At 46.5% G+C, this 10,904-nt stretch overlaps 1 protein-coding gene across 2 annotated transcripts in view; it reads right to left on the bottom strand.

Annotated features, from left to right (window-relative positions):
- The window catches only part of LOC108249162 (F-box/WD repeat-containing protein 7-like), a 29,177-nt gene that overhangs the window by 2,997 nt on the left and 15,276 nt on the right, over positions 1 to 10,904 (bottom strand). For both annotated transcript variants that reach the window (XM_017438348.3, XM_017438351.3), the window contains 11 exons: positions 9,161 to 9,243; positions 8,839 to 8,974; positions 7,487 to 7,621; positions 7,288 to 7,411; positions 5,171 to 5,307; positions 4,973 to 5,086; positions 1,661 to 1,842; positions 1,135 to 1,360; positions 990 to 1,056; positions 712 to 855; positions 369 to 518 (listed from right to left, as the gene is read on the bottom strand). In XM_017438348.3, coding sequence (XP_017293837.1) covers positions 369 to 518; positions 712 to 855; positions 990 to 1,056; positions 1,135 to 1,360; positions 1,661 to 1,842; positions 4,973 to 5,086; positions 5,171 to 5,307; positions 7,288 to 7,411; positions 7,487 to 7,621; positions 8,839 to 8,974; positions 9,161 to 9,243 — 1,498 coding nt within the window. The remainder of the gene's footprint in view (positions 1 to 368; positions 519 to 711; positions 856 to 989; positions 1,057 to 1,134; positions 1,361 to 1,660; positions 1,843 to 4,972; positions 5,087 to 5,170; positions 5,308 to 7,287; positions 7,412 to 7,486; positions 7,622 to 8,838; positions 8,975 to 9,160; positions 9,244 to 10,904) is intronic.

Below are 10,904 nucleotides of genomic sequence, written 5' to 3'. Positions count from 1 at the left end.
AGAGGACAGCCAGAGGACGGTCAGAGGAGAGGACAGTCAGAGGACAGCCAGAGGACAGTGTATTTTAAATGTTCTGACACAAACTGCTGCCACGACAGGCAATCATGTAACTACTTCATTATGTCTGTCTGTTTGTCTGTTAGCAAAATATCTCCTCACCCATTCACTCATTTTAATGACTGGATGAACAACTGACTAACTTTAGCATTGACCCAGTTCAAGATGGCTGCCACGGCTAACTGACCTTAGCTGACACAAACATGTACTCAGTTACAGGCAGCACTTAGAAAGGTGTCCCTCAGGGATCAGAACTGGGCCCGCCGCAGCGTCAGTCTACCATCGGCACCGTGTCGGTGGGAGGTCCTGACCTGATCCCCGGCTCTGCAGCGCCACCACGTCCCGCAGCCACGCTCCGGTCCGCAGGTCCCACAGTTTGACCGTCCCGTCGTCGGAGCTGGACAGAACCAGACCTCGGCAGAACTGCAGGCAGGTCACGGCCGACTGATGTTTGTTGGGACCTGAAGAAACACGTAAACACACCGTGACCCCTGACCCCTGCTAGAAGAATGATGACGTATCAACGTATCGACGATGACATCATCACCAACTAACTTCTTATCATCATTTAAACCCCGCCTCCGTCTTCCATTAACACCTACTAATTATCCTGGCTGTTGTCCCGGATTGGACAGGATGTCATCGGTGTCTCACCTTGCAGCGTGTGGAGACACTGTCCCGTCCGGATGTCCCACACCCGCACCGTGGAGTCGGCGTTCCCGGACACCAGGATGTTGTCCCGGAGCTCCATGCCGCTCGTCAGCGATTGGTGGCCAGTTAGCGTTTGGATACACCCACCTGAAGAGGACAGGTGAAGCCGACTTTTAAAAGTTATTTCTCGTTTGTTGCAGTAATTTTATCCCGGAGAAGTTTTGGATGCCACCACTCGGGGGCGCCAAACTGTCAGACCTGACACCTGAAGAAAAACCTACCTGTCTCTGCGTCCCAGACTCTGATTGACGTGTCCAACGAGCCGCTCACCACGAACACGCCGTCAAACTGCAGACAACAAACCGAGCGAGGAGCTGAAAGCAGCCGAAACTCTGGGGCTGAGTTTCTACCTGTGAGTGTCCTCACCTGCAGAGAGTAGACCCTGTTGGTGTGTCCCTGCAGCGTGTGGAGACACACCTCCGTCTCCGGGTCCCACACCTTCACCATGTAGTCGTAGCCGCCCGACACCACCCGGCGCCCGTCGTACTGAACGCAGCGCACCGCCGCCACGTGGCCCGTCAGCACGTGCTCGCAGCGGCCCGTCAACACGTCCCACACCCGCAGCGTCGTGTCCCGGGAGCCCGACACCACCCTGAGGGAGGCATGACATCACTGCTGCGTCAGCCAATCAGAGAGAGGGAAGCACCAATATCTGCAGACTTTACTCCACGATTCTGAGCGGAAATATCTACAAATACATGAAAACAAAATGGCTCCGCTGCGAACGCCAGCTGCGTCAGTCGCCTTTTTGTAATTTAAAGACATTAACTGCTTCATAAATTAGTTCTGGATCAGTTTTCATGAAGTTAAACATTATTTTATTTGTCCTGAAACACTGGAAACACCACCACGCCTGAGAGGCTGCGGTTGCCATGGAGACGGGCTGCGTTACCTGTTGCCGTGGAGATGCATGCAGCGCACGGTGGACGTGTGTCCGTACAGCGTGTGCACGCAGTCGCCGCTCTCGGCGTCCCACACGCGCAGCGTCCGGTCGGTGGAGCCGCTGATCACCGTGGCGACGGTCATCTGGCTGCACCACACGCCGCCGGTGTGGCCCGTCAGCGTGCGGAGACACTGAGGGGGAGGGGGGGACAAGGGGACGTCAGTGGACAATGGCGTCTTCCATTTTAAAAACCACAGAAACAGACGGTGCTTCAGGTCACCATGGCAACAGAATGAAAATCTAAAGAGTTTATTTATTTTTACGCATTAAAAACCAACAAAGACGAGTCTTAATTCAAAACCATAAACCTGAAAGACGACAAAACTCCTTTAACAAGTTTATTTTTTTTACATTTTTAAACAAACAAACAAATCATCCCTGAAACTCCACAAAAACTTGTTAGTAAAATAATTCAATAATTCAGATTAAAGTCTAATTTTACAATAAGAAGTTTGTTTTTCTCCATTTTTATCAGATCCAGAACTAAAACGGCTTCAATCATTTACCTGAAGTGGGAGGAGCTTAACCACGAGAGCGTTTTTATGCAAATTATGAACCTTTTTTAAAAAAAATATGTGGAATAAAACCAGTGATTTCTGATGTCTTCAGGTGAGACGAGCCTCTCAGACCGCCGTCCAAGGACGCGCCGGAGGAACGCCGCTTCACCTTGGAGGTGTTGAGCTGCGGGGGGTTGCCGTGGCAACAGCAGGAGGAGGGGGGAAGTTTACCTAGGTAACTGTTGCAGAGACAGAGGAGGACGCCGCAGCCGAGGCGCCGCCTGTTCAGACGATGAAGGGCGCGCCTCATCGCCGCCGCAGGCACATTCTCCTCCGACAGGCTCTGCCGCAGGGAGGCGGGGCCACAGAGGTCAGGGAGTGACAGCCGAGGCAGGTCTGAACAGAGCCCGGGGGCGGGAGTGTCCGGGTCAAGAATGTTCCACCGAAACCAGGCGGACCAGGTGTGTCCCTCACCTGTCCCAGGCAGGTGAGCCTGCGGAGCACGCCAAGCTGGAGCTGGCAGACATGTTTGTGTTGGACGTGGCGGCCATTTTGAATCGTAGAGGAACCTCTAATGAACACTTTGTGACAGCTGCCACCCAGCTGTTCATGAGATACTTTAAATATTTTAGTTTTAATGGAATTTAAAGCATTTTCCAGGCAGTCCTGTAGGTTTATGATGTATTTATTCGTTATGGTAACTTAAAAAGTAAAAGTATTTCCTAATAATAAATCAGTATTTGAGTTTTATAGGATTTAAACTTTAGGTTCATTAGTTAATATAATGTTAAGTGAGTTTAAGGTCAGGGGAATCATTTTTTGATATAAAGTGCTCCTCTTCTGGTTCACAGAAAATCACAGAAAATAAAAGCACTCCTTCAAGCCACTGGTGCAGGCGGCCATGTTTGTCCCGATCCAGACACAAACGACTCAGAACAAATGTTGAGCACGGCAGTGGAAGAGTAATGATGTGGGCTGCAGACCAAAGGACCCTCAATCCGACGTGAGGCCGTCTGAAAACCAGCTGTGGATCGGATCGTTTCCACCAACATGGTGGAACCTGAAGATGATCTTATTAATTATTAATTATTATAATTATGTTCTGATAAATAAACCCTAGAACTGCATACATCACTGTCACATCTTAGTGCTGTTTGCTGATACCTGAACGGAGGAAACTGACCTTTGACCTGCTCTGATATCTGCCTCGACTGGACTTTGGGTCGATTTGAAACCTGCATTCACATTTTTGGAATTCCTCCGACCCATAAAACCCTCCCCGACCGGCGGAGAACCGTTTTATCTCTGCAAACGTTCTCAGGTGAATCAGTGGAAACGACTCGGTCTGAACTTTCTGTTTAATGCTTTCTGCAAAGAGAAGCTGGGTTCTATTTATACCGTATATATATATGTGTGTGTTTAACGGTCTGCAGGATGAGAACATCATGTGACTGAACGCTGTTTCCACCTTTAACCCACATTCTGCACGCGGTGCGTTCAAACAGAGCTGCTCCGGGCTGTGTGCGGCGTGTTGTGTTCGAGTGCACACAGGAAACACACCCTGACCAACAGGATGGGTCCGACCGCCTCAGCTTCATCACGGCCAGCCTCTTCGTCACGTTTTATATGACCTGGTTTAGATTAAATGCATCAAAACACACGGCTCGATGGAGACAGAACTCCAGTCTAAACGGCTCACAGGAAGTCAGACTTCCCAGTTTAAGTTTTACAGTTTTTACAGATTTCTTTCCGTAGGAAGGTTCAGCTGACAGTCGATCTTTAAATGACCAAAACTCCTCTCACTCCCACCAACCACTGAGCCAACAGTTAGCACAGACGCTAAGCTAACAATGAAAAATGCTCTAATAATGCTAACACGATTAGCATCGTGTTTATTCAACACAAATCAAACGTTTCAAACTCATTTCTTAGAACAGTCCAGTTGTGATAACTTCCAGCTTTACAGTTTACACTTTTAGATAATCTTCGAAAAGATGTAAAAAAATAACTTTACTGCAGCACGTTTCTGCGACAGGAAGCTACACTAACGCCACAAACTCCTCGGATTCTCCTAAACTGGCAGCACAAATAAAAAAAATTTGATTTTACTTCCTTCCCCTACGGTTTACTGCCTCAAACCTGACATTTTTAAAACAGTTTATACATCAAAACGTTGGTATTTTGCTCTTCTTTCACCCAGAGTGTCTCTCTCGGTCATCAGACTGACGGTTTCCTGTCAAATCTCCCCCCAAACTCTCATTAACTTCCACCGTTCTCTTTAAAACCCGAAATAAAGGGTCTTTTTAACCCGTCATATCTCCCACCTTCAGCACCGTAGATCTGCACAGATTTAGACGTAGGACCAGCAGCAGTTTCTGACACGAATGGGTCAAGATCTTTTCCAAAACGACTCAAAGTTTTGGCGCAGCGAAAATCTCTAATTTGTGTTAATCCCAGAAGATAATTCACCACAGTGACCAATGACTCAGCAGATTCTGGCTCACTGGAGTTTAAGTGATTCAGCAGGTTTTTCCTCGTTATATTATTATAATAATTTACTCCTGATTAGAACAGAATAACAGCCTCAGCAGAATTTAGTATTTAAGGACCTCCCATAAACTTAAAAGGTTAAGAGGAAAAATCAGGATTTTCAAAATAAAGCACGTGGAAACTCTTTAAATAAAACTACTCCTGACAGGAAACTGAACCACGGTAACAGCGCCGATCCACAAACAATAATCTCGCCCCGCTTGCCGCCTCCTACCTTCCCGGTGATGGCGGACCAGACTTTCAGCGTGTTGTCGTCCGAGCCGCTGACTATCAGGTCGCCGCTGAACTGGAGGCAGGTGATGACGTGATCGTCGTGACCCTTCAGCACCTACGAGGAAACGGAGGGCGTTACTCGCCGGCGGCCCAGGTGTGTGACTCAGAATCAGTCAGGACGGTTCTGATTGGACGTTACCATCGGCTCCCGCTCGTCACCCTTCCTCCAGTTGGTTTCGATGCGATGCTGTCGGATGTAGGCGGATTTCCACGGGCTGATGGCGGCGCCGGGTCGAACACACTCTCTACTACGATATGGCAGACACTCGGAAACACCTGGACATAAATATAAAAAGGTTCAGCTTCGTGACGGCAGACGGCAGTTTGTCTCCAACAGCTGGAAGGTCGCTAAGAAAAAACTTCCAGCTGCCACAAAACAATTCGGTCAGCTACCGTTTAGGCGTTTTGATTGACAGGTCTGGTGTAAACAGGAAGCTAATAGCTAACAGGAATGTCATCTGAGCTAACATTAGCGTAGCTCCTGTAGTTTAACAGAAATCCCATCATGGTGAGAAGTTAATATAACAGTTCAAAAGATTCATCACAACTTCAAACCAACGAGGCAACAATTCAGCTAAGCTAACATTAGCAAGTAGCTTTAAGCTAAATGCTAATATGACTGTTATGTGGGTTAACATTAGCATAGCTGCTGTAGTTTCATATACAATAAATCACACTAAGGTTGGATCATAAGAACAATATCTAAAGAAAATTGCCACAGCTTGAAACCAAGCTAAGCTAACATTAGCAAGTAGCTTTAAAGCTACTAGTCAATATAACTAATTAGAGGTTTAGTTATGAGCTAATATTAGCATAGCTCCTGTAGTATCATATACTGTAAATCATGCAAAGGTAAAATAAAAGGGACAAGACTTAAGAAACATTACCAACTTAAACCCAACAAGGCAACAATACAGCTAAGTTAACATTAGCAAGTAGCTTAAAGCTAATATGGCTAACATTAGCATTGTTTCTGTAGTTTTATATAAATCACAGTCAGGTGAGCTAATAAGGATAATAGCTAGAAAAATATACCACAGCTTAAAACCAAGCTAAGCTAATATTAACGAGAAGCTCTGAAGCTACTAATTAATACGACTGATATGCAAGTAAAACATTAGCATGGCTGCTGTAGTATCATGCTAAGACAAGCTCATTAGGACAAACTAAAATACCTTGTAGAAATTTAAACTGTTCTGAAGTTAACATCAGCAACTATAACCTCCACCCTGACACTGTAGTTGTCTTAATTAAGAAATTAAGTCCAGTATTTACTGAGCAGCTTTTAGTGATGTCAATGTTTCGCACAGAGCAGCATCTTTTACTCTGTTAGCTTTGTAAATGGCCGTAATTACTCGAGTCATTAATATGTAAGGGCAGCGCAGCTAATGAAGGCTAGCAGCATCTGGATTCTCACTGACTTCCTGCAGAACGGCTAATAATTAGCCTTATTTATGAAGCTGCTGGGCTGCAGTTAACACCAGCTTCATTAGTATGGCTGCCGTGTGATTCTAACGAGAGCTAGCCTCATTGGTATGGCTGCTGAGCACTGGCAGTGAATCTCGGCTGACTGGCAGAGCGCCCAGCCTCTCACACACACACGCACACACACACCCTCAGCCTCTGCATTGCGCTGAATGAAAGAGGAGTGATGGATCGTGTGTGGCTGTGGTTAGAAAAGCGCTTCACATCCAGAAAGTTCCTGTTTCAGATCCGACCTTCGACGCGTGAAAACACACCTGTAGGCTTTCTGCTCAGGTGGCGCAGAATAAACTCACTAAATACAACAATTAAGGAGGAGATCATTCAGAACCTGCTTCCAGACGAGATTTTAACTAAATGAAACTATTAAATCAACAGTTTTTACAGTTCAGTGTTGAACAGATTATTCTGGACTTAAAGCTGCTTGGATGGATGTTTTTATTAAAAACAAGACAAAGTAAACAAATGTTTGTTGTACTTTTAAATAAATTTGACCTTAAAATAATCACATAAAGCTAAAAGGTGTAATTATTTGTGAATATACAGGACTGTGCAAAAGTTTTAAATCACTCATCATTTTCTGAAGAAGTTAAGAGCAGTTTTAAAGCAGACAACAAAAAAACCCTCTAAAATCGGTTGTAAAAACAGACAAACCTCTAAAAGACAAACTGTCAATCAAGACTGAAGACATAAATAAATAAATTCAGGAGTTTTCAGAACAAGGCAGAGGAAACGGAGCAGATTCAATGAGTGTCGGTCGGCTCTGAAGCTCACCTTCCTCGCGACACTTCTCCCTCCACAGCAGGTTGTCCTCGGCCAGGATCCTCCAGTACCTGCAGGTCTGAGCGGCCCTCAGCAGGTCTCTGGGAGCCAGGAAGGTCAGCACGTACAGGGCGAGCTGCAAACACACAGGCTGTAGGTCAGCCGGGGTGGGGTTCTGGGGTTCTGGGGTTCTGCGGTTCTGGGGGCGTACCTCTTTGGGCAGCAGCGAGATGAAGTCTCTCTGGAACTGCGGCTCGATGACCTGCATCATGTGCTTCACCTGGCTGGTCTGGCAGCGGTCGATCAGCTCGTCCAGAGCCAGGAGCCGCTCAGGACCGCTCCACGCCTGCAGGGGACAGAGCGGCGCAGGCGGCTCAGGCTACTTCCTGCAGGCTAAATGCTACTTTAGCTGTTTGTCTATCGAAACATTCAGCTCGTTCAGGATTTACACACTGCTTCAGCTGCTGTCTTCTCATGCTACTTTTAGCCTTTAGCTACTGTTCTGCTACTGTTAGGTTTTAGCTACCATTCTGCTACTTTGAGAGTTTAGCTAATGGTACGCTACTTTTAGCATTTAGCTCTGCTTTTGCTGTTTTAACCACCTTTACCTAAACTTATACTGCTATAAGCTGTTTTTCTGGTTTTGACTTTAACCACCTCCTTGCTCCTCTTAGCTTTTAGCTCCTTGTAGCTTTTCTCAGTTCCAGCTGCTTCATTCGTCCTCTCTGTAAAAGTGTTTTATTTAGTTTTTAGTGTTTCTTCTGTTTCCTGTTTCAATGTTTCAGTTTTGACCTGAATTTAAATCTTTTTTTCTGATGGTTTTGACTCATTAGTTGGTTGTTTTCTTGCTCTCGGCCTCCTGTTTGTTTGTTTGGTTTTTCTCTCAAAGCTACAAAACAAAAGTCCATGTTTTCATTTGACTGAGTGTCTCTGAATGTGTGTGTTTAAATGTCTGTGTGTGTGTGTGTGTGTTCTTTTTGTTCACTGCACAAGGACGGCTTGAAGGCAGCGTTCTGTTGATGTGCAGGAAGTGGAAGACGAGCAGAAATGGAGGACGGCGGGTGAGGAGACGTCAGCGTTAACCAGCTAACTACCTCCCAACTACCTCCCAACTACCTCCTACCTCCTAACTACCTCTTAACTACCTCTTAACTACCTCCTAACTACCTCCCAATTACCCCCTAACTACCTCTTAACTACCTCCTAACTACCTCTTAACTACCTCCTACCTCTTAACTACCTCCCAATTACCTCCTAACTACCTCCTAACTACCTCCCAATTACCTCCTAACTACCTCTTAACTACCTCCTAACTACCTCCTAACTACCTCTTAACTACCTCCTAACTACCTCCTAACTACCTCCCAATTACCTCCTAACTACCTCCTAACTACCTCCCAATTACCTCCTAACTACCTCTTAACTACCTCCTAACTACCTCCTAACTACCTCCTAACTAGCAGAAGCTTCAGTTAAACCCAAACCGCTGTGCAAAAGTCCTGATCCAGTCCTCATTTCCTTATATCTAATAAACCCTCCGGTTCCTAAAGGTAAAGAACTCACCTGGAAGGTGAGCAGCCAGTCCTGGAGGCCCGAAGGGGGCGGGCCCGAGGTGACGCGTCGCCGCTGAGCTGAGTGGCCATTGGCCAGTCGCAGGTCCCCGAATGTGGTGGGCGTGGCCTGAGCCAGACTGGAGGGGCTGTGGGGAAAGATGGAGAAGTGATGGTTTCCGTCAGCAAATACAAATAAAACCTGTTAAAAATGTTCTGAGCCCACAAACATGTTTGTTTACAGAAATCCTGGTTTCATTTATCAGCTTCATGTCGACAAACTGAACTTTATATTTATAATAAATTAAATCATCACATCGGTGTTCCTGGGTTACCTGAGGTATCCGTTTCCTTTGCAGTGTTTCTTCCCTGAAGGGAACGGCCGTCCGTCCGGACCGTGATCCAACTTCCTCTTCATCTGAAGACAGAAACAGATCGGAACGCCGGTCTGAGTCAGGAGCGACCAGCAGAACGGGAGCTTTCAGCTAAATACGCTAATGAAGGTCTACGAGAACGGCTTAAAGCTAAAACAAGCATAACATGAGCTAAAACAAGCAGAACATGAGCTAAAACAAGCAGAACATGAGCTAAAGAAGCAGAACATGAGCTAAAGAAGCAGAACATGAGCTAAAAGAAGCAGAACATGAGCTAATAAAACAAGCACAAGATATGCTAAAAGAAGCCAAACACAAGCTAAAACAAGCAGGACATTAGCTCAAAGAAGCCAAACACAAGCTAAAAGAAGAACAACATAAACTAAAAGAAGCAAAACACAAGCTAAAAGAAGCCAAAAACAAGCTAAAAAAAGGAAAACATTAGCTAAAAGGAGTCAAACACAAGCTAAAAGCCTAAAGAAACAAAAAGTTAGCTAAAGTAGCAAGAGACTAACACCTAAAGTAGCAAAAGGCTAGCTAGACACTAAAAGTTGCTGAATAGTAGTTAAAAGTAGCAACATGCTAACAACAAATATTAAAGCTAGTTAAAAGCTAAAAACAGGAACAGATCTGCTGCTTTAACGTTTCTTTAGATCTTAGTTCTGCATCAAAATGTCGGCCATTTTGTCCTCTTAGATCATTACAGAAGCAGCAGCAGGTGGATGTTGGGGGTTCAAAGGTCACGGCCTTCATCACAGATTTCAGGTTCAGAAACATCTCAGAACTACGGGTCAGTTTGGACCCACAGCTGCCTGAGAGGGAAACCCGGATCTGTGCAGGTTCTGCTCTGAGAGAACCAGCAGCGGCCCGCGGGTTCGAACCGGCCTCCATCTGCTTCCTGTGAGCTCCTCTCGCAGTGAATGAAGGCAGGAATGCAGAAAATCAGAGGAATGCCGCCGGTGCAGCGCTGGTTTAAAATAGAGCAGAGAGCGCACACACAAACGCACACACACACGCACAGAGAAAGTGTGTGTCCACATCTCTGAGTCAGGGTTTCATTCATTCAAACCCAAACCCATAATCTGCTTTTCGTTTTCCGACTCGCTGGCTCTGAACAGCAGATGTCACATCTGTGTGGACTCAAGCAAATACCAGAACTCCACTTTGTGGACAAAACCACAAGAATGTGTTTCCTGTTAGAACCAGAACCGCTCGGTTCTGGAGTGTTGGAGAACGGCTCGGTTCTGGAGTGACTCGGTTGACGTGGAGTCCATCCACGGTCATCAGTCTGTCCTCGTCCTGAACTTGTTTCTGCTCTCAGGTTCCTGCAGATTGAAACTCCAAGAACCAACCTTCATCATCATCATCACCTTCATCATGGTGGAGCAGGCGTCAGAAGCCCCGCCTCCTCCACCATGATGGACAGTAAAGGATCAGCTCCTATATTTGAGTAAAGTCTTCAGTGAAGGTTACATGAAGACCGACTGCAGGACAACATGTCCGACCCAGGTCTCCTCCACCTGTCCAACCCAGGTCTCCTCTACCTGTCTCACCCTGGTCTCCTCCACCTGTCTCACCCTGGTCTCCTCCACCTGTCCGACCCAGGTCTCCTCCACCTGTCCGACCCTGGTCTCCTCCACCTGTCCGACCCTGGTCTCCTCCACCTGTCCGACCCAGGTCTCCTCCACCTGTCCGACCCTGGTCT

The sequence above is a fragment of the Kryptolebias marmoratus genome, linkage group LG7 (genome assembly GCF_001649575.2).
Source record: "Kryptolebias marmoratus isolate JLee-2015 linkage group LG7, ASM164957v2, whole genome shotgun sequence".
NCBI lineage: Eukaryota > Metazoa > Chordata > Actinopteri > Cyprinodontiformes > Rivulidae > Kryptolebias > Kryptolebias marmoratus.
Note: the sequence above shows the minus strand (reverse complement) of the source record. Positions and strands in the feature narration are given on the sequence as shown.